The sequence below is a fragment of the Didymosphaeria variabile genome (genome assembly GCF_027946475.1).
Source record: "Didymosphaeria variabile strain IMI 356815 chromosome Unknown scaffold_7, whole genome shotgun sequence".
NCBI lineage: Eukaryota > Fungi > Ascomycota > Dothideomycetes > Pleosporales > Didymosphaeriaceae > Didymosphaeria > Didymosphaeria variabile.
This window is the reverse complement of record NW_026611626.1, coordinates 2,601,919-2,623,225: the sequence shown is the minus strand read 5'-3', so window position 1 is coordinate 2,623,225 and position 21,307 is coordinate 2,601,919. Positions and strand designations below refer to the sequence as shown.

Sequence of the window (21,307 nt, the reverse complement as noted above, 5' to 3'; positions counted from 1 at the left end):
TACAAACTCTTGTATGGTGGACGCTCCTTGCATCCTAGGGGTCCTCCGGTAAGATGGTATGTTGAAAAAGGGTTTTTTGTTTGTTCCCAATAAAGAAAGAAAAAAATTCAAGGGATGAAAAGAGTCAAGACTACAAGTGGAGGTCATTCCAACCTCCAACCCACTCAAGGTCACCGATGTCGTCATGCAAAGGTGCATGGTTACGACGCCAGTCTTTACTCAGGCTCCAGGTATCGATGTCCTTGTTTTTGGACTTGGACCAAATATCAGCATTCTCATGCTGGGGGCTGGGGCCCCAATGGATGGGGCGCCTCCAGCTTCCAGTCCGGCTACGCTTCCGGGCGGAGTTCGGAGTTGGTGGCTGCTGCTGCTTGATGGGCTTCGCGGGCGTCTTCACAGGCTTCTGAGGCGTATGTTGTGCAGACTGCGGAGAGCGCCTGCGATCACCAAGTGCAGCCCATTTGTCTGCGGCCGTGCGCTTAGAAGGTGGAGAGTAGCGCGGAGCTGCCGCGTTGTGCTCTTCGAAAATAAAACCAGTCTGCTCACTAACGTGGCTGGTGGAGATTGGACTCGGTTTGGGAGAGCGGCTCCTGCTGTTGTTGACCATAGCAGGATTCTTGAGCTCAGCGAGACCGCCGCGAGGAGTAGAGACACCAGAGCCAGCCTCTGACTGGACGAATGGCTTCTCTTTCTTTGGCGTGAAGCTGTTCTCGATTTCCTCGATGGTGATGTCGTCATCTTCTTCGTCCCAAAGGTCGCTCCAGCTCTTGGAAATGACGTCACGCTTCTTGCCGAACACTGATGCCATGCTGTTGAAGGCCTTGGCTGGGAGTGAGGCGGCAATTGGCATGGGCTTGGATCGAGCAATGTTCATGGGTGCCGGGGCCGGAACATCGAAAGGCTTGAACGAAAGGCCCAGACCCGAATCAATAGACTCTCCAAGACCCGAGTCGACGAAGGAGGCGTTGGAAGCGTTGGCGGGCTTGACATCATACCAGGAACGACCACCATGACCAGCATAGAGATCATCGGGATAGATCTCAGTATCCGGGATGACTGACAACTGACGAATAGGTTGAGGTGGGGACATAGCCAAAGCCTTGGCCCAAGGGAAAGAACCACCCTGGTCGAGCTGAGGAGTCGAGATGGACGGTGTACGAAGGGGCTCGCGGTTGGCGCTGGCAACGACAGGGTCGTATTCATCTGCGCAGAAATCGTCAAGAGTCTCGTCATCGATAGTGAAGCTGATGACACGATCAAGTGCTTCCTTGACAAGAGACAGGTCACGCTTCTCGGGATCGATGGCCAGGCAGTGGATCAAAACCTCGTACGTGTCTTGAGACATGTTGGGGAAGACATCAAAGAGGCTCTGGCGGTCAAGAGCGAAGTCGGCGTACAGGGGATCCGAGACTGAGGGAACAGCAAAGGGATTGCGCGAGAACAGGACGTTCAAGAGGCAGATGCCTATGGCCCAGATGTCTGCCTTGGCGGTTGAATAGCCGGCGCTGGTGGGGTCGTACTGCTCAGGCGCCATGTAGCGATCGCTACCAACAGCAACCTCCCAAGACCAGGCATCGGTAGTAGCAAGGCCGAAGTCACCGAGCTTCATCAAGCCAGACTGTGTCAGGAAGATGTTCTCCGGCTTGATGTCGCGGTGATAGATGCCCTTCGAATGCATGGCTTCCACGGCACCGACAAGTTGATGCATGAAGTCCCGAACATGCTCGGTTTCCAAAGGACCTTTGTTGAGGCGGATGGCTTCGTACAAGTCGCCGTTGGAACAGAATTCAAGAACAAGGTAGACGTGGTTGGTGGTCTCGAACGATTGAAGAAGATTCACAAGGTTGGGGTGCGAGCCAAGACGAAGATGGACACCGAGCTCCTCAGAGCGCTCGTCGATGGCAAAGGCGGTGGGGCAGGTGACAGTTGCGGTCGACTTGGTGATAACCTTGATGGCAACGACTTCCTCGGTTACGAGGTCCTTGGCCTGGAAGACCATACCAAAGGAGCCATGATTGAGGGGCGATATGGTTTCATACCGTCCATTGAGCACAACACCCTCGTAAAGCTGATCGCGCATGCACTCCATAGGGGGACTCTTGGGATAATAACAGGGAGCTGGCCGAGGGGATCCAAAGGTATACCCCGTGGCGGAGCGCGGCAAGGTCGATTGGGAACGCTGACGTGAAATTTCGTAACCAAACAAAAGGGTTGACGGCCGTCGAACCCGCGAAGCGATGATCTAATGGACTTTTAGGTGTTGCAAGCTTCGATGAAGATAGGAATAAATGGCTTATGATGATCGGATCCGGGATGGGGTAAAAGGCACAGAAGAAATGTCGTCAAGTAAACAGGTTGCTAGTTGTAGTAGGTCGCTCCGAGGGGAACTGGTAACAAACGGGCCGTCGGGAATATGCACAGGGGTCCGTAGGCTGCAAGGACAAGGAAAGTCTCAAGAGAGTGTGGTGCTCATTGGCTGTATTAATTTTGTATGGATAACCCGAGTCAACGAGCGGTCGAAAGAAAGGCAGGTCGGAGTGCTGGACGTCCGGGTAAAAGCAAGAGCAAGAGTATCGCTGCGTGAGGTGGAGACGGAGAGAGAGAGTCGTAATACGTGCAAGGCGTAGGTGTAGACAGGATCGAGTGTCTAGGGTGGGTTTGTTGGAGGCGTGAGTCAGCGGCAAGACTCAGTCGACTAGCAAAGGACTCGAAAGGACGAGGATGCTAGGATAGGCGGCTTTCACTGGCGGCAGACGACGGATGGAAGCATCAAACGTCTGGCCACGAAGCTAGGTCGGCGGATCTCGAAGCCGAGGCTGATGTGAGGATCGGAGCTCGGAGGTGCAAGGCGAGGCTGAGGCTGTGTAGTGGGTGATGGCCAGGAGCTTGCTTCCGCACTATCACATCAAAGACCAGCGGCGTTAGGTAGATGGTCCGTTATATGGTCGAGGCGTGGTTGGGTAGATGGAGGCGTGGGTGAGAGAGGCTTGGATGAGGTCGGGTGATGTCGTCGAGCTGAGCGAGGCAGGAGCGTTGCGAGGGAAACGAACGAGGAATGCAGGAGCAGTCGTATTAGGGAGGGAGGATGGTGTGAAGGTGGAATGCGGAAGGGACGCTGGCTGCGACGAGCAAAACGACGACGACGAAGGAGGGCGGATGGTGTGTTATCAGGACATGGCAAGCTTCGGTGAGTGATGGAAGGCAAAGCCGGGCAGCCCCCTTCACTTATGGCACAGCAGGCGCAGCGGTCTGGGAACGAAGGCACGCTTGGCCCGATATGGGGCGCGCATGACTAGCGCGGCGCTTGCCGCAAATGACCAAGCTAGCAGCCAGTGGGTGCTGGAAGGTTCGACCGGGGGAGGTTACGCATGTTTTCGTCCAGGGTGATCTGGACTCGCCCTCCTGCCGCCTGTTCCAGCGATGCGCTGGAACTCTCCACCAGCCTTTGTCCGCGTTGCGCGACGGGCCCACCTGCCATCTGGGAGCCTCTCACGTGTCTCTGCCCTGCTGGGAGCGGCGGGCAAAGACGGAGGCGGGCGATTATGACGCTGCCGCGAGGATGGGCTCGTTGCAAGTCGCAATCGCGATGGCGACGCAACTGGGAACTGGGCACGCAGTGGGAACCCAGAACTGGGCACAGATGCGCAGGCCAGCGAGAGCGCGCGCCGACCTGGCAGGCTGGACGCTCGCGGCGCTGATCCCGCCCAGAAGCGTACTCTCTCTTTGTCTAACAGCGCGGTGCCTGGTCAAACACCACGTCGCACAACATGACAGCTGGCCTCTCATTGGCCTCGGCTTGCGTGCTTCGTTGATCGCAGCCTCTCCTCCAACGCGCTGCCAAACTGCCGCTCTGCCGTTATCGTACCTCTGTCGAGCGCTCAAGCTCATTTCCCACGCCGCCGGCTCGTTGAGCGCGTCGTCGCACCCGTCTTTTGAAGCTGTAGGCCTCAGGGGCTGCTTGGACGAACCCCTCCCACTGAGCACGCAAGCGTTTCAACACGCTGGCGCTCGGAAACCCTTTGGTGCACCCAGCCATGTCGCTCCGTGTCCCCTCGAGTTCCACTCTGAGCACGGCCGGCGGGTAGAAGCCGCGACGTCTTGGACCTGGGGAAAGCTCATGCTGTCCGCCGTCCGCCACTCTGCTGCTTACTTGCCTCGCCCAGCGCGAATCGCTTCGAGCATCGTGGCCTCAGGACACTGGCCGGAAAGGGCATTGCGCGGAGATGAAACAAAGTCGGTGTACAGCCGCCTACACGAATGGCATCGCGGCAAGACCAATCCTCTCCGACCAACTGCACTCGCTGTCCGGCTTCGGGCAGGCGCCCAGCGTCCATTCCTCCGTAGCGCGTCGTGGCTAAGCCTGCGAGTAGTCCACAACAGGAACGCTGCATATTTCCTGCAGCTGGCAGCATCGTGCATGACCTTGGAACAAATCCTCACAGGTACTCGAGGGAAATCCGAACGCTACTAATGCAGGACAACCAGAGGTATCCACCCTGCCCCCTGATTTTGAGGGCGGTGAGAAGCGACAACGAAAAAGGCCCAGACAACACACTGTATTCGGCTTTTATCTAGCCTATAGCATACTGAACAAATCCATAGCTTCACGATCTGAAAAGTGGACTGCTCGTGTGGAGCGGCGGTCCGCTGCAGCAGCCGGGGGCTGTCAAGATGGAACGTGGATCGCGTTAGGAATCTGATACCCATCCAGCTTCAGGAAGTCTGTTTGTTTATTTACTTCGGGATCAATAGGTATAACAACACACACGTGTAAGCGGCGGACTTGGGTCGGGTACACAAGCACTCTGCTGCGCCTGTCCGATGGCATTGCAAGCTCGAAAAACACCGCGACAGGCATTTCTGCACAGCGAACACTGCTCCTGCCCACCGCACTTTCGCCATTGCCATGCTGTCTGAAAATTTTCTCTTGCACGTTCGACTTGTACGCCTTCGCATTCGTGTTTTGCTACCTGGCAGAGCCCTGCTCTACTAGCCCATATCACAATATCACACTGACCGCCTTGCCTTGTGTATTTCCACCATCTCTCAACGCACAGTACTGGACCAACCAGAGCGCGTCGCGGCACACCACCAGTAACACGTTGTTTGTATTTCTGAAAATTTTCCACTCACCGCCCTTCACCGCTTTCCCAATCAACACAGTCTGCGACGACAATGTCTCAAGCAACCCTTAACCAGGCGCGATGGGAAGACTCTCAGGTTGTTCTGCTCGATATTGGTGAGTGTAAAAACACCTGCCCCGCGCCAGCTGCTCGCCGGCAGTTCTTCTGGCGGCGCACTCGATGGAACCGCCCGACGAGCTTCTCTGGCCTGGTCTAGCCAGCAGCCCTCTCGATGCACGACAGACATGCTCGTATCGTAGGAACACGCGCTTCCATCGCGTGCGCGCTGGGTGGTTTTCCCGGGAGCTGCACCCCAGGTTCACGCCACCATGCCCAGCACGTCTTGGGGTCTCGAACCGCCAGTACATGCACGCAACCGTTACCCAAGACAACACTGACGCTGCTGTGTAACGCTTGCAGAGGGAACCATTTCTAGCATTTCCTTCGTCAAAGACGTCCTGGTAAGCCGTCTCTCCGTTTCCTGAAGTTAGTCGTTAGTTTCCGTCGTCGCAACGAGGTTGCTTCCCCGCAGTCAAGAGCGTGTGATCCATCACTGGCCCCAGACGGGCCGCTGTCCAGCCCTCTGTACCTCTCTCGGATATCGTCAAGCCACTCATTTCCTTTCTGGATGCAATCTGTCCTTTTCGGATTCTATCGCCATCTTTAACTTTCCATGACCCGTCACGCGACACCCCAGCCCCAACGGACGGACACTGTCCGCTTACCCCAGGGCCAATTGCTCACCAAAACAGTATCCGTATGCTGTCGACCGTCTCGCGAAGCTTGCTCGCGACTCGTGGCACGATCCGGCCTTCCAGGACCTGATCGCGGGGTTTCCTGAAGAGACGAGACCGAATGCCGACACGCTGCTCGCTCACGTGCAGGACTTGACGCGTAGGGACATCAAAGCCGTGTATCTGAAGCAACTCCAAGGTAGGTCAACCCTGGGTCTTGTTATCAGTACTGGAGCCGTTATCGCAAGCACATCCCCCATTCTTCAGTAGTCGTGACCCTTCACCAATCCGGGGGTTTCCTAGCGATCGTCGCCACGTCATATCCCCGATCTCTGCCTCATGTTAGCGGATATCGGTCTTGGTCATTCGGACCGTCGCAAGCAGCGGACCCTGCGATAATCCGCTTCGCTGTCGTAGCACTCTGGAGACGCGCTGCGTTGTCACGTTACGTAACCCTAGCCCATCCTCGTTAGTGCTTGCTTACCACAGCTATACCGAACATCCTCCTGATTACCAAGTTTCATCGCAAGTGCCTTCCGGGGCCTCCACTGCAACGTGGATTCGCAAACAGTGCTTTCGGCTTCAGTCTGACCACTTCAATAGGCAAATTATGGAAGACTGGATATGAGGACGGCGACCTCAGAACTCCTCTTTTCGACGATGTGATACCCACACTTGAGGCCTGGAAGAATGCTGGCAAAACTCTTGCCATCTTCAGCTCCGGCAGCGTCCAAGCCCAGCTGCAATTCTTTTCCTTCGTCCAGACTGGCTCAACCACACGCGACCTGAAGCCTCTCTTCGCAGCTCACTTCGATCCTACCATCGCCGGGTCCAAACTCGAGAAGGACTCGTATGAGAAGATCTGTAGTGAACTGGGCCAGAAGGCTGCTCAAGTGACCTTCCTCACTGACAACGTAAAAGGTACGTATCAACCTCAGTTGACGTCGTTTGCAATTCTCCCGCGATTTCCCCGTCACTCTATTCTATTCTCCGATTACGCGGAATGTCTACGCGCTCTACCCTGGGCGACTCGCTTGGTGTCTACCTGAAACCGTCTCCGATCAAGCACTGGCCCGTATCGCTCCAACTCCACGGCGCAGCAGCTCCGCCTCTATTAATATGGACCTTACCAACAACGCATCCCAACACCAACACCGGCAAGCAAACCATCTTGTTTCGGAGCCAATCCGCCAAAACACCCCATTCCGTCATTGCGCCCGCCCATTAATTTACCGAAACAAGCCAAGCATCCCAGCTCCGCGTTTGCATTCGCAGATCATTTCGTTTCGACGCTCGCCCAATCACATTCGCGAGCTGCATTATAGACGTAAACAACATGCTGACATGCAGGTGTACAGAAGCAGAAGCCGCAAAGGAGGCAGGCGTGTATGCGCTGCTTGTGGATCGTCCCGGCAACGCGGCGTTGGCTGCGCAGGACAGGGAGCGCTTTCCCGTCATCCAGCAGTTGACGGAATTGCCGTGATGCCGAGCGCAGCTGTCGATCGAAGCGACCAACGTGCGACGTCATGCTACGAAACATCGAGATCACCTCGTTTCGTTACCACGGATACAGATAGATACTCGACGCAAAGAAAGGCTGCCACGACGATATCTCCACTCCAAGCAAGGCAAGGCTACACAGTATGGTTCCAGGAAGGGCTGTGGCATGTTGGTTGGCGCGCTGTACCTAAGCCAGATTAAAGTAGAACCTCCTCTCGTGTAAACAGTTTCAGTTTCGCGGCCAAAGGAATGCATGCTCCTGCAAGATAGTACACATGCCAACCCACCACCAACGACTGCTAATGCACTCCTGCATACGACACGCGACACCTTCTCCACGTAGTTCCACGTAGTGACGTAGCAGCCCTGTCAGGACACGTATCCTCTTTTTCCCCTCTCACGTGCGCCCTTTCTGCTTGTGGTGACGAGATCCCGATGGGCTGCATGTGTATATGTATGCGTATGCGTATGTGTACGTAAACAAACATCCGACCATACCACTTTTACCCGCGACATGCGCGATTATCCTTTCTCGCAACGTGTATCGCTATCTGCGGCGTGAGGCGCAAGAGGTGCGATTATCTGGTGATCTGCTCCGTTGCATGAGGTCATGTGGGGTTGGAAAGAGTGGTTCGGTTGCGAAACGGTTGCGGCTTCAGATGGAGGGAGGGGTGGGAGGATAGGTGGTGTGGACGTCAGGCGTTCTCTGTGTTTTGTGTGACTGCGACTGCGACTGCGACTGCTGGTTGACGCGGCTGGTGGTCTACAAGTTTGGTGTGGTAGGATGAGGTGAGTGGATGATTGTTTGATAGTGTGCTGTCTGGATAGGGGTAGTGATAGTGATACCTTCTATGTTGCGTCTATCTTGAAGTTGGCAGTGTGTTTAATAGCGTTGCTGATCGTTCGCCGTCTAGATAGGGGGCATTTAAGATGGTTGAATGATGTGTCGTGTTTGCGCTGAAATCTTGCTTTGCTGGAAATGGTGAAAATGACTCCATGGGACTGTGATCTTCCGAGTAATAATGCGACGCTGCTACATCGCGAAGTCCATCAGTATCCGCGCCCACTGATTCTCATTTCCGGTAGGCAGTGCTGAAACTCTGGCATAAGAACGTTCACTATATAATTGTATAAAAGAATAATGCATTTGAAGATATGTAACTGATACACTAGAATCTAACAACTGATATCATCGTTCACCTCCACCGCGAGACCCCGCGAGATGTTCTTGTCAACATGCTCCGTCACAGTAGCAGCTCCAGTCTTCATAGCAGCGACGAACACCGGATCTGGCTTCGGCACACCGGCTTTCTCCAGCATCTGCGTCTGCTCTGCAATATTGTCGATACGCTCTCTCAACCCTTCCTTGATCTCGTTCTGCTTCTCACCAATAGTCTTCATGATAGCCCTAGACGCGGCCTCAGCCCAATTATTCAGCGCGTCGCGCTTCGCCCGAACCTGGCTCTCGTCTTTGAGCACCTGGCTGAGATCCCACACGAGATCGATGCCCTTGGAAACATGCTCCACATGCATCGTGCTGTACATGCGAGCGATGGTCTGTAGCAGCTCGAAGTACGCCTTGATCTGGAGCGTGCTACTGTAGATGATCTCAATGTCCATGTCTGTCAAGCGTAGGATCTGCTTTTTGTTTGCATCTGTGGCAAGGCTGGAGACGTCTTCGTCGAACTTCTTGACCTTGTTCTGGACGACCATGCGCACCATGGTGGACAGGGCGCCGAAGAAACTCTTCAGTTTGTTGATTTGGACTTTGAGCTGGACTAGCGTGGCGATGCAGTCTACGAGGATCTCCTTGACTTTCTCAAGCGTTTGTCCTTCGACTTCAAGACCCTTGAGCTTCGTTTGAATGGCGGTAAGTTCTTGCTGTACCTTGAGAGCGCTCTCGGCTGCGGCTTGATAGTTTTGCTGGGAGGATTCAAGAGCCTTCTGGTTGATGGCGAGTTTCTCGGTGGCAGCACTGAGCGCTGCATTCTGAGCCGTGTAATCCGTTTTCGGCACGTCGATCTTAAGGTTTCGCATCTGGGGAGTGCTTGTCGAAGTCCCAGGGAACGACTTGGCGGTGGTGTCGAGCTGGAGAACCGTTGCCTTGACTTCCTTCATATCCGCTTGCCAGGTCTTGATCGTATCTACAGAAGTCTTTTCGGATCCTAGATCGGAGGACTTGAGCACTTCAGCTTTGATGGACTCAATCGTCTTGATCGTCTTAGCAAACGCATCCTTGAGGTCAACGCTCGGCTGTCCAGTACCAAGTCGAGCCGACTTCTCTTGTTGCTTCACATTCGTGAGGAGCCATGTGATGCCATGGGCTTTTTGGATCTTGCCATCTGCATCCTTCTTGGAGTCTTTGAATTTTGTCCAATCGATACCATTGTCGGGACCACTAGTTAAGTATGCATAGAAGTCATTGATGAAAGGTGCAATGAGAGGAGCGGTCGAGTAAGCAGGGTCAGCGGGAGGTGCGACCTCTTTCGAAGCTGCTGCAAGGACTCCAGTTGATTTCGCACCGGTGCTGGCAGCTTGTCCCGCTACTGCGCCAATCATTGAAGACACCAGAGGATTTCCGCCGGGTGCGTTAGCGGCACCCTGGCTTGCGGCCTGACCGAAGGCTCCGGCTATGGATGAGACAGCTGACACGGGGTTCATGCCGTTGATGAGAGCAGGTAGAGCTTGTGCAATAATGGACGGACCTGCTTGGGCAATGGAGTTGATAGCGCCCATAGCACAAGTCTCCCAGGCTGTGTAAACAGATCAGTCAACGATGTTGCTCGGTTTGGGCTTTGTCGACTGCAACTCACCTGATGGCACATCGTCGTTCGCTTTCTGGAATGCATCTTCGGCTTTATTCAAAGACTTGAGCATCTCGTTGGCATACTTTTCTGCACTTTTGATCGTATCTTGAGTATATGTTGATTCGATCTCAGCTTGCAACCTCTTCGAGGTGTTCTCTTCGGACTCAGCCTCCGAGGTACCGTGCTTCTGAACGGAAGCTACATGAAACTCAGTGACACAGAGCAGCCAAATATCGAAGGCCTTTTCGGTATCATCGGCATATTTGAGGCAACTATCGGAAAGGCGTCGAAGCTGGTTCAATTTGTTGTCGAGGATGCGAGCGTAACCAGGATCAGGGAGCTTCTGGGTGCTTCGAATTACTTCAGTGACCTGCACAGAGGTCAGCACACCGTATAATTTGATCAACCTATATCACACTTACAATCTCGGTCAAGTCCCCAGCTGTACCTGCAATAGAGTCCATGTTAGTGGCCGCGATGCTGAATGCCTTCACGCCACAATCGCCGACATATACAAGACAGGCCTTCAAAGTAGGCTTCTGTGCGACCTGCATATGCTTCCAGCCGCCCTGTGGCATGGCCGAGCCTAGGCTTATGGCAGCAGCTTCCTGGCTCGACGAAGCAACATGGCAGGCTCCTAACAGCGACAAAGCAGTGGGTGCAGCGGAGAGCAGGTCAGCCCAATTATACTGGAAGAGCATGCTCTCTCTGACTTCCGCAACGAACTTGGTGCCAGCCTTGCCACTGAACTCGTTTTTCAAGCGCTGCTGGTTCGCTCGTTCGAGCTCCGCCAACGCGTCTGCTTGATTGAGAGCCATAGATAGTGGTGAGCGGACCGGTTTGAAGAAGAGGACGGTATCGAATCTATTGATTGAGGCAACGGAATTGTGGTCAAAAGAGGGCTGGTGAAGGGTTGTGATCGTACTGGCTTGAGTAGAAGAACCATTTATATATGGTTTTTTCTTGAACCTGTCCGTTCAACGTTCCATAGCTGATGGTATTAGTCTCTTCGCATCGCTTTCCTCAGCTTGGAGAAGAGTGAGACTCGCCAGCCATGGCTCTGGCTAGAGCACATGCTAACCGCTTCGCATGTGTGAACGGAGACGCGCATTGGTATTGCCGTGCTTGAGTCGAGACATGGTCTCATCTGCAGGAGCTCGCTTGGTCCAGATGTCTTTGTCCAGATGGAGTCCTCAGCTAGGCTTCACCCCTCTGCAGAAGCACGTTTGCCGTGTCGTTACTGCTCACGCACGATGCTGTCGATGGGTCTGACCTTGCAGGTTCAGCTTCCCCATCTCCCTACATTTGAAGCCTACTGTGGAGCCGCGGATCGGCACGTTGCGTGCGACGCGAGCTAAAACCCTTTGCAACCAATCACGCAACACAGGTACGTGCCATCGTCGCTTCTTTCCGTCCGACAGCCAGCCACAAACCCGTATCAAGTTCTTGAACGGTACATGATACTATGAAGCTCTCGGCCATGGACGCGTCGTAACTCACATTTTGGGGTGGACTGTGGCTTGGCCAGACCGTAGATAGCTGCGTCCTACGATATATCGCCCGAAAGTGTCTTAACAGTTGCGCATGGGCTCTTTTCGTCAACCCTTGACATTAGCTTGTGCTCAATCACATTGCATTCAGCTGGCGATCGGTTCTCTTCGCTCTTTTGGACCCGGTGCTCGGGCTCACTTAGCGAAGTTCGCGTCTTTCAGAGAACGCCCGGCTTCGCAAGCGACAATCAGTAGCTCCAAGTGCCGGCTCCGCCGATTTCTTACCAACACACCGTATCGCTCACAGCTCGCCACATCAGTTTTGTGCGTCAACAATGGGTCCGTGATCGATCAATTCCTGCATGGACGAGCAAGAACTACTGTAATCAGATCACACTCCACAATCCCATCCAGTGAAACCAACCCACTTTCACTCGGCTACTCCGAAAAGAAAGCTCGTGAGCAACAGTCTAGGCTTCTACTCACGACACCAGAATTCTCAATTGGGACACAGGCACTCAATGAGTCTTGTGGCTTGGGGTTGGCCATGCTGGGATGTGGTGCTGGAGGCACAGACACAACATTGAGACTGAGGACCCTTTTCCTCGATGTTTACCTGACTACGGTTTCCTACTCTGTCAGTATCCGAGATCTTTGCACCTACCCACATCGTGCAGCATGGGTGCCGTGTCTTCAACGGAAACAGGCTCTTGGGCCTCTGTCGATAAGTGGAAGAAAACCATGGGTAAGTCGTACTCTGCGCTTATTGAATAGTCAGGAAAACGAACAGGCTAATCTTCCACAGAGAATGTTAAGACCGAATACGATAACTTGGAGAGAGACACGCGCCAGCAGAAATCTGATATGGCAGCGCAAAGCGAAAGGCTTCAGGCCGCTGCTCGAGAAGCCTTCGAAAGGCGCGACAAATTGATCGATGCCGCTTATGAAGCTCTGGAATGCTTTGTACGTGAGCTCTTGACGTATTCCGATGGCAATACAGATATCGGGAGCAAAGCTGTGCCAACCCTCCCTGTGGTTGTGGATTGCTTCAAGCAGCTGGCGGAATTCTGCGAAGGCGTAGTCGACCAGCAGACCCTTGAAGCAGTCGAATCAACACAGGAGATCGGCGAAGATGGGCAGATCGCGGAACGGATCAAGAACGGTGGAGAGAAGTTGAAAGTTACATTGAATGGGTTGGATGCTGCAGTGTCGAAGGCTTGGGAAAATTTCGAAGTGCATCATGGCCACCATGAGAATGCACGAGCGGCTCTTAGGCAAGCCGAGGAACGCAGATCTGTAAGGACCTCTACTGTGTTGCTAGTAAACGGGTCTCATGCTGACACTCTGGAGGGATTTTTTTATGATGTTTTCGGCGACAGCGACATCGACAACGCGGTCAACAATTGTAGAAACAATGAAGACACTTGGCACAAGAGTGCAGACGATGCCTGGGCCATGTGGGACCATCTTCGCAAACTGAAGGATGAGCACCGCTCACTGCTCGACAACAACCTTGGCCAGCTGTGTTCGGAATTGACAATCTTAGTTGACGGTATGCGCGCGAACTACGCCAATATCGGCGCCAGTCGAAAGGTTGACAGAGAGTGTTGGCTTGCGGCTCGGTTGCTGCAGTATCACGTTACGACCAACAACGAGTATACCAGTCGAGACGATGCGTTGAGACATGTGTTCAAATTAGTACACACTGTCAACGACTCAATTGACAGTGACGATGATGTTATTCGTCTGAAGGGAGTTATCGAGAATAATGTTCGTCAAACACTCGGAGATACAAAAGCGGAAGAACTTCATAGGGAGAAGGTGTTCCTTTCAAATCCAGACGAGGTAGACTTTTGATGGTAGAAGCGTACGTTGTATAGCTTGTGCTGCTGCAGGGCAATTCGCAGTTCCAAATCGATAATCTGATTGCGTTTCCTTACCTACTTCCAACTGTGCAAATCGCTTGGATCAAACAGAAAGAGAGCACTTTGTCTTGGAACTGGCTTTGATCGATGGAAAATGACCGCCATCAGCCACCGTGCCGAGTATGTTCAGGCCATGACTACCGTACCAGGTTCAGCGATAGCATAATTGCGCTTTGCCTGCACCCTAGACCATATCGCACCTTCTAAAGGGGCTATTTCTGGGTCAGCTTCATTATAGTTTGTGAAATGCTTTAGCGATGAGTTTTCGGCGAACGCCGCGCGTCTCGATACTTCGGTTGATGCACGCTGTGAATCAATGCAAGCGAACGTGACTAGGCATGCATGGAGATGCTCTTAGCTGGTCAGTTCTTCTAGTGAGCGCTCCAGTGTGATAGATTCAAGGCTAAGCGAGTCACCTGGAACAATCTGGGATAGCAAAAAATTGTGGCATCGCTGTTTGAAGTAATGACTCGTTTGCACCTTACATCTGAAAGGAGAGTCCTGCACACGCGTCTGGGGATATGTTTAGTGTTCGGAATTGCCGATTTCCCCGGCACTTCAACACCAAGCGTACGTGTCCTGGCAGATCAATTGGTCGATGAGACACTTTTTCGGCTCGGTACTCCGCAGTGACGTTGGCTCCGTTCGTATGTACCTTTGTCAAACTGATTTTCGCTTACAGCGCCTTCCTATATGCACCTCTCAGCTGTGCTCGCACAGACACCAGCACTATCACGTCCAAGATCAGGCATATCCAGAAAGGCGGCAGCACCATTCCGGACATCTCTTGGCCTGGCGGCTTCTGAGGTCTAGAGCGTGTGTTGAGGACCCCAGAGGCATATTTAAGCTGCACGTTCGCACTCTGCTCTCAAAGTCATACCAACCCTCGCAATTCCTTCGCATCAACTCCTACATTGTCTCCTCCAGACTATCCCTCCAGAAACCATGGAAAACAATAACGGACCGCTTCTCGGAGCAAAGTTTGGCATCCCTCCTGATTCGGCCTTGGACAGAGAAGCAAAGGCTTTGTTCGCCGCTCGTGCCGTGGCCGGCGGCCGCTATGCAAACGACAACGCCAGACAGGCGGCTATCACCGAAATCACGACTTTCAATGCTGGAGGCTACGTCGTTCCGTGGAAACAAGAACGAGCGGCGCAGCGACCGGCGTTGCCGGCATGGATCGCTAGACACTCGGAAAAGCTTGGTGCATCCAGGGGGTTTCCTACCAAGGGACCACAACAAAACGCTCTGAATGATCTCGGTTATTGGTTGCTGGAGGCAGCGAAAGAGGATTACAATTTGGCCAACGAAGGAGTAATCCAAACATTCAACGGGTTCTTGATCAAGGCTGTCAACGACGGTTTCGATAAGACGGATGTCGGAGGCACAATGAACGGTGAGAAAAATCACGCTGGACTTGTTCCTTAGTACTCTGTAGGAGCCCACAAGCCTTGGGCAGTGAATCAAACAGCTACTCCCAACCAGAAGTGGAGTCGTGATTGTAATCGGTGAATGATGTTTTTTGGTGCTAGATGTTGTGTTTCGGTGCTAGATGACCGCCTCTAAATGCCCATTTCCAGATAGAGTATAGCTACTCTTTCTATTCATTGACCCCGTTTGGCTCAGAAGAATTTGTGCCTGCCATAAAAGCTCAGTGTAATACCTTTTCTCTCATCCAAACGTTCTTTCAGTCAGTGAATTATCACAGTCTGTATGTCTGCCGAATCAAATAGGTCTCCTATTGGATCAGCGTTATAAGATTCGTCTGAGTCTAAAAGAACCCCGATTCGCTCAAAAGAATTGTGGTCTCTGGGAGACTTCCTCAATACAAGTGATACCAACATGTCGTCGTAACCTTTTGTTACAAGGCTCATACGAAGGCACAGGACCGAGGTCAGAGGATTTGTCTGGCCAGGCCCTTCATGGTCCAGAAGATAGTCCGGTCTCATACGCGAACGAGCCTTTGCAGTAGAGACATAATATTCGGTAGATGCCGTCTTTTCCCTGGGGCCCATCTGTTGTTCAAGTGTTCCTTGGGCCACCAGTCCGGATATTCTGAGCGAACCCTGAGCAGATGGCCCGAATCCATCGACTATCGACCAACAGGACTCACAGCTCTCGACGACACTAAAATGCTCGCGGGGTGGATACTCGTCAATGCCTTCGCGCCATTTGCCATAGTTGGTCGCGTCGCTGTAATACACGGGTGATTCAACACTAGCCCAGGACCATGTGGGAGCGTTCAACGGGTATGGTCTTGGCCGCTCTTTTCCTGTAGATACAATCCAAAGAAGATCTTCGTTGAGATCTCGCTCCCAAAGCCCTGCAAGACACCTCGAATCTCTCAAGGGGGCCATTTGGTTGGCCAAGCCGCTGATAGCAGGTAAACGATCTTTCGATTTGGTCAGAAGAAGTGGTGTATAACAGGAGACCATTGTACGCCATATCCGTGCGAGTTTGTAGTACGTTTCTTCATCCGCTTGGTCCGAATCTTCATCCACTTGGTCCGAATCTTCATACTCTTGGTCCGGTTCTTCATACGCTTGGTCCGGTTCTTCATCCGCTTGGTCTGGTTCTTCACACGCTTGGTCAGGTTCGCCGTCGATGTGTTCAGCAATCGCATCAGCATATTCCATCTTGATCAAAGACCCGTCGTAATTACCGTAGGGGTCTCCACACTCGCATTCGATAGAAGATCTACATTCAAAGAACATCTCGTTCCGACCAAAGTGTAGAACTCTGGTCGATAGCATACGTTCTTGAAACACCCACGCTCTGGTCAGGAGAGGGAAGTAGCTTGCGGTGGGGTTCATCCTAGGATATGTTGTGCCCCAGGCAGCATACTTGTCCATGCGCATCTGGTGATCAATCTGTTCTCGGAAATAAAGCCGATAGTCTTCCCCATGTGTGGTCTTCCCACGAAGTTCAAAATCTCGTGTACTTCCGAAGAGACCGCCTTGACCATTGGGCGAATGAGTTGCAGCAATTGTTAAGAACCCGTTGCTGTATACGGAAGCCATCTTAGCCGACTCAATACCCCAATCGCGACCATCATCTTGTATGATGCAGAGAGAGTCGATCCAGATGTAGTCAAACCCAAGTTTTCTCGTCAACATGATGGCATCTTGGAATGTTTTTGACAATTCTCCCCAGGCTATACCCCTTTTGCGTTCTTCGAAAGTTGATTTGGTGGTCGTTGCGATTTGAACAAGACCCCAGCAGTGGCTGAGGCAGATGTATCTTCCCCTTTTTCCTTTGGGCTCCACTAGCTTAACGATTCCGTCGGTGAGGCCCACATCTACAACTCGAGTTGGCAGTTCTGGACGCTCTTGTTGATCGCAATGGCCTTTAGGGTGGTAGTGCGAGACAATGCACCGTGCAATCCAACTCTTGAGAGCGACAAAGGCCCGCACACTATCAGTTTGCTGCGATGTCCTAGGCTTAGTGGGAATGCAGTCCCAAGACTTAGGAATGGGACATCGATTGTCTTGGCTCGCGAAGAATTCCACATAGAACCACTGACTGTCTATCAGGGAAAACGACAGATACTTGTCTGCATGGTCCGTGTGCAAGTCCTCGTCGGCGTATGGATAGTAAAATTTAAGCTCTACGGAAAGTACAGTAGACTCATCAATTCCATGTTGACTAAAGCAACCACGGCTTCCAGACTGTAGGATGCAGCAACAAGGACATGACTTCGCCGACAGTCGCAAGTCTTCTAACGTGAACTTTGCCTCGTGCTGAGCCAAGAACTGGCTTTCCCGTTCAGTATTCCCCTTAAAGTCTTTGCAAATGGCGCACGACATGGTTTCAGGCTTTTCTTACTTAGTCGGTGGAGAAAAGGGTCCTTGGGTTTGAGGGGATGCCCAAGGGTAAGAATATCGTATGATGCTTGTTAACGTGGGAACTTAAGAATATCAGCATTGTTAAACGTTTTCGGCTGCTGCCTAGCTTGTGGCCTTAAAGATTTCTTAGCCTATACACCTCTTTCTCCCGAATAATTGGATGTAACCAGCCAGCATATCATGTCGAGATACGTGTCCGTTGCTGATTGCTCCCCAACTAGGTAACCCGCGATGGCGTCGCGAGAATTTGGTTAACTCTGCCATCTTAGGCTTACATGATGCTAGAATACGGGCTCGTTGCAGGGGTTTGGATATGGCCTCGGCACCAGCAGCGTCTGAAGTCAGCTACTCATCAACCGCAAATCTACCATCAACCTTAACTTCAATCCCCACATCCAGAGGCTCATAATCCCATTCACTCTTCTGCATCCATTCACTCTTCGCCTTCCCAATGTGCACTTTCGACTTCGTAACCGTCTTGTACGGCACAGCCTCCTTCACCAATACCGCTCTGACCTTGCTCGCTGCCTCCTCCTCGCTCAACCCGCCAAAAACCTCCGCGTAGTCTCTGGCCTTGCGGATCGCATGCCTCGCTGCTTCTTTACGTGCCTGGGCCTCTACAGTAGCTCGGGTCGACGGCGTAAGTATCCATTCTAGCGATTTTATTTTTACATTTTCCATAGAGCCGATTTGCGTCGCGAGACGCGCAAGAAGCGCGAAGTCGCGAAACTCGATGCTCAGGTCTGCGAATGCGGTAAATGTAATCTTGTATGAGGCTTTGGAGGAGAAGGACATGGTGCCGTAATCCTGTGCTCTGTCGCGGCCTTGAGAGGTTTCGAGTGTCTTTATTGAGTAGTGCGATATTGCGGCGTTGTTGTTGGCTGAGTCGGTGCTGGTCTCGTACGGGCAGTATGGCGCGATAGCGTCGCAGAGGGAATTCAGAATTGAGGCGACATTGGAGTCGGCCTCTTGTGGGTAGGGAAAGGCATCGACTGCGCGTGTAAGGTGAGGATGCTGCGTTCTGCTGGGTGGTAGGTGGTGCCCGCGCCTGTTACGTGAACGTCCAATGGAGCCATTTCTGAACGGTACTTCTCAGTCGCTCTTTGATGGCTGTAGTACTAAATTGTTTTCCAGTTGTAAGGAAGATGGAAGACGGGATCATTTATTCATGAGGCGCGCACATTTACGCCTTGTCGTTGCCTAAAATAAGCGCAGGACAGATTGACGGTACACTCAAGCTAGTTGCAGCGGCAAGTGGCAGTGCTGCTGCACTTCAGCCTGGACAATTCAACAACGACATTGATTGTATTTAGACAACTACCTAGCACTTCAATACTGAATGAATTACTATAAGCTTATCACACTTTTTTCTATAACGTAATTGGCTGTGCCCCACATATCCTTAAGGGAATACTAGTCTCATATAACTGTTCATTGCTACATGCAATTCATGTTGGTGAGAATGAAATCGCATTTTTTTCTTCTCCACATGAGAAGAGGAGAAAGGGTCGCCTCAGCGCTATCTCTTCTTCTTGTCACCTTGCCTCTTACTCGATACACTTCACATTAGCATGAAGGAGAAGATATAGACCGACGCAAAGTTTGCCATGCCTACAGTCCTAGACAGGATAGTCTATCTGTCGAAGCCAGAGCCACCTCAGCAGAAACATTCTAAACGCGATTACTTTGTACCGACTTCCGGAATAACCTTCTGCAAATCGAACTACAGTTTCTTCGACACCTGTGAAGAGTTGCCTACGCGTAAAGGACACCAAGACTCGGTCCAAGCCCGGCATTGCTGATGTCGAGTTCCCGACTGAGAACCCGAGTTCTACTTTCTTAGTGTTACTAGGCTACCTTTGAGTGCCCATAGGCTACCTTGTGATCATGTCGATGTAACGATAACTTCACTAACGTCTGCTCATTGCCAAATAATGTTCTCGCATGTTTCGTTTCTAATTTCGCCCTCAGACAGTCAAGCTGAGTTCGTAAAAAGCAGCAGCAGGGGGGAATACGCCATGCATAAGGACTGTGAACGAACAGTAGTCGAAGGCAGCGTTTGTGTCCATTATCTCACTTTCGAGGACGGGCACATGGCTCGACCAGTCGGCCATATCGACCATGTCGGGAATGTCGGCCACATCGGTCATTTCAGATAGGCGATCATAGCGCATAAGGAGAGAGAGATATCACATGCAAAGGCAATAGAAAGACCGGCAAGATACATACTCTTTCCCAAAGAAGAGAATCGGGGTCGTCCTATCGCGTTCTAGCCCACGGCAAGAATCGTAGACAGAGTACGATAGACCTTTAAGTAGAGTCAGGGCATTGTTATATAAGTCTCGAGGACTACAGCAGTACCGCACTTCATACACACATTTATTCGACAAGAGCTTCGGTGCTCGGAAGATAAGTCTAAGTATGCTGTGCCCCCGACCGTGCAATACGGAGACCGTAAATCCCGAGCTTGATTGGGTACTGCGTACCTTACAAAACGCGAAAGCGTGCGATATCTTCCAGTACGAGCTAGGTTGGGGTTCATTCTTAGTCACTTGCTTAAGAACCAGAGTATCCTCTCTCGATCCCACCCCTGCATGTAAGTGATAGGTAGGCCGAGGCCAAATGTGAGCGTTATAGTGATCAGCGCGAGACATCGCAGACTAACTTCCGCTCTGGGCTATGCTTCAGGATCTCAACGGAAGTACCCGTTACGCTTTGCTTCTGGCCGAAATGCTGGGATTATTGACGGTTCACGACGCGCGTAATTGCTGACACGAATCTTGTCTTCGTTCTAGGCGCTTCAAATTGACGCTTGATTGGAACATCGAACCATATACCAAAAGGGTATACAATAAGAGGATCTCGCGTGCAGATTCTGCCTCCGCAGCCCTTGTTCGGGGTTTATCAGTAGTACATGCATGGACTCGATTTGACTGCGTTTTACTGGCTTTCCTACGCCAATACTGAACTTCACAGGGCACGACCGACTGTGAATCCCCGTTTCCACCTAGCGTACGCGCCGTTGAAGGATCTTCCCGTAAGGCTGAGCTACAGGGCAGACACTACACTGATCACGATTTCGCATCGTATTGGGGGATCGGCGACAATCCCTACCATAGACGTGCCCAAGCTTCGGGACAGTTATTTCCAGATGGATCTCTATCCTTTCGCCGTGCTTGGCCGTGTTGGGGGCCACAAAGGGTCTCGCACGAGACTCCCACGTCAATCGACCAATCCGCTCACTGGATTCCCACTCCGTTTATCCAACGGTCTCCGCACATACATATCCGAATCAGCGGCACGCAACTCCGCCCCCGTCCGTAAGAAGAACGTCGTGGATGTAATGCCAAATCCGACCATTCAAGCTTTTCACTAATATCAGTGCGCGACCCAAGAGTCATCTACACCTAACGTCTTTTCGTACGATACCATTCCACTACTCCTGTTGAATGAAAATGAGGAGACTTGGGAACTGCACTATGCCGCAATGACTAAATCATCGGCGGTTGCCTATGGATGAACCAAGACTGCGGAGCCACACTGCTATGCTACGCAATGACCGAATGAACGGCATCTACCGCATCAAACGGAGAGCACCATTTGCATAGCGAAGTGAACATGTATAAAAGACCGGACAACTTCCTCTCGCAACTTACAAAATCCCGAAGCTAACCAACATTCGATCATATTTAAACTTCCCCACGCACTTTTCTATGTCCTTACAATTCACCCGTTCCGAAAAAGAAACTCTACTTCGAGCCGACATGAAGTTCTTTGCTATGATTGGAGTGCTCATGGCCTCTGTGGCTGTCGCGACACCGGATCCAGCTCTCCAAGCCGAAATTGCAGCCAACCGAGCCAGAGGCGTTTGCGGACCTATGCC

The 21,307-nt window shown here is 52.2% G+C and overlaps 8 protein-coding genes across 8 annotated transcripts; 3 read left to right on the top strand and 5 right to left on the bottom strand.

The window, feature by feature from the left end:
- Positions 1 to 130: 130 nt before the first annotated feature.
- On the bottom strand, positions 131 to 2,089 carry TPK2_2 (cAMP-dependent protein kinase catalytic subunit; the record flags this gene model as incomplete). The annotated part of the gene is made up of 1 exon (XM_056218765.1): positions 131 to 2,089. One exon carries the CDS (start codon positions 2,087 to 2,089, stop codon positions 131 to 133), a length of 1,959 nt encoding a protein of 652 aa, XP_056068030.1.
- A 3,363-nt stretch (positions 2,090 to 5,452) lies between these two features.
- On the top strand, positions 5,453 to 7,340 carry UTR4 (enolase-phosphatase E1; the record flags this gene model as incomplete). The annotated part of the gene is made up of 4 exons (XM_056218764.1): positions 5,453 to 5,485; positions 5,876 to 6,056; positions 6,461 to 6,778; positions 7,216 to 7,340. 4 exons carry the CDS (start codon positions 5,453 to 5,455, stop codon positions 7,338 to 7,340), a joined length of 657 nt encoding a protein of 218 aa, XP_056068029.1.
- A 1,193-nt stretch (positions 7,341 to 8,533) lies between these two features.
- N0V89_010018 (uncharacterized protein) lies at positions 8,534 to 10,093 on the bottom strand (the record flags this gene model as incomplete). Its single annotated transcript, XM_056218763.1, has 1 exon — positions 8,534 to 10,093. One exon carries the CDS (start codon positions 10,091 to 10,093, stop codon positions 8,534 to 8,536), a length of 1,560 nt encoding a protein of 519 aa, XP_056068028.1.
- Positions 10,094 to 10,123: 30 nt separating this feature from the next.
- N0V89_010017 (uncharacterized protein) lies at positions 10,124 to 10,982 on the bottom strand (the record flags this gene model as incomplete). Its single annotated transcript, XM_056218762.1, has 3 exons — positions 10,124 to 10,534; positions 10,587 to 10,612; positions 10,685 to 10,982. 3 exons carry the CDS (start codon positions 10,980 to 10,982, stop codon positions 10,124 to 10,126), a joined length of 735 nt encoding a protein of 244 aa, XP_056068027.1.
- Positions 10,983 to 12,332: 1,350 nt separating this feature from the next.
- Positions 12,333 to 13,511, top strand: N0V89_010016 (uncharacterized protein; the record flags this gene model as incomplete). The annotated part of the gene is made up of 2 exons (XM_056218761.1): positions 12,333 to 12,399; positions 12,460 to 13,511. 2 exons carry the CDS (start codon positions 12,333 to 12,335, stop codon positions 13,509 to 13,511), a joined length of 1,119 nt encoding a protein of 372 aa, XP_056068026.1.
- A 1,013-nt stretch (positions 13,512 to 14,524) lies between these two features.
- Positions 14,525 to 15,007, top strand: N0V89_010015 (uncharacterized protein; the record flags this gene model as incomplete). Its single annotated transcript, XM_056218760.1, has 1 exon — positions 14,525 to 15,007. The coding sequence occupies one exon, from the start codon at positions 14,525 to 14,527 to the stop codon at positions 15,005 to 15,007; it is 483 nt and encodes a 160-aa protein (XP_056068025.1).
- A 263-nt stretch (positions 15,008 to 15,270) lies between these two features.
- Positions 15,271 to 17,385, bottom strand: N0V89_010014 (uncharacterized protein; the record flags this gene model as incomplete). Its single annotated transcript, XM_056218759.1, has 1 exon — positions 15,271 to 17,385. The coding sequence occupies one exon, from the start codon at positions 17,383 to 17,385 to the stop codon at positions 15,271 to 15,273; it is 2,115 nt and encodes a 704-aa protein (XP_056068024.1).
- A 384-nt stretch (positions 17,386 to 17,769) lies between these two features.
- On the bottom strand, positions 17,770 to 19,220 carry N0V89_010013 (uncharacterized protein; the record flags this gene model as incomplete). Its single annotated transcript, XM_056218758.1, has 2 exons — positions 17,770 to 18,416; positions 19,166 to 19,220. The coding sequence occupies 2 exons, from the start codon at positions 19,218 to 19,220 to the stop codon at positions 17,770 to 17,772; spliced, it is 702 nt and encodes a 233-aa protein (XP_056068023.1).
- Between the last annotated feature and the right edge of the window lie 2,087 nt (positions 19,221 to 21,307).